The sequence below is a fragment of the Chaetura pelagica genome, unplaced genomic scaffold (genome assembly GCF_000747805.2).
Source record: "Chaetura pelagica isolate M959 unplaced genomic scaffold, ChaPel_1.0 scaffold2216, whole genome shotgun sequence".
Taxonomy (NCBI): Eukaryota; Metazoa; Chordata; class Aves; order Apodiformes; family Apodidae; genus Chaetura; species Chaetura pelagica.
In genome coordinates, this window is record NW_009953537.1 from 14,231 (window position 1) to 14,455 (window position 225).

General features: G+C 67.1%; 1 protein-coding gene across 1 annotated transcript in view; it reads right to left on the reverse strand.

The window, feature by feature from the left end:
- Nucleotides 1–225, reverse strand: part of GLTSCR1 (glioma tumor suppressor candidate region gene 1) — a 15,625-nt gene that overhangs the window by 11,775 nt on the left and 3,625 nt on the right. Inside the window, exon 5 of the mRNA XM_009999492.1 lies at nt 5–223. Coding sequence (XP_009997794.1) covers nt 5–223 — 219 coding nt within the window. The remainder of the gene's footprint in view (nt 1–4; nt 224–225) is intronic.

Genomic DNA, 225 nt, shown 5'->3' on the forward strand with positions numbered 1-225 from the left:
GGACCTGCCCGGCGATGTTCTGGTTGGTGAGGATCTGGGCTGGCAGGGCCTGGTTGGTGATCAGCTGCCCGCCTGGCCCTTGGCTGGTGATGATGTGGGCTTGTCCTCCAGGGTGGGAGGTAGCCAGGATCTGCCCTCCCATGTTGGCCTGCAGGGCCGAAAGCTGCTGGGGGATCTGCACGGCGGAGGCACCGGCCAGCTGCCCCGGGAGCAGGAACTGGGTCT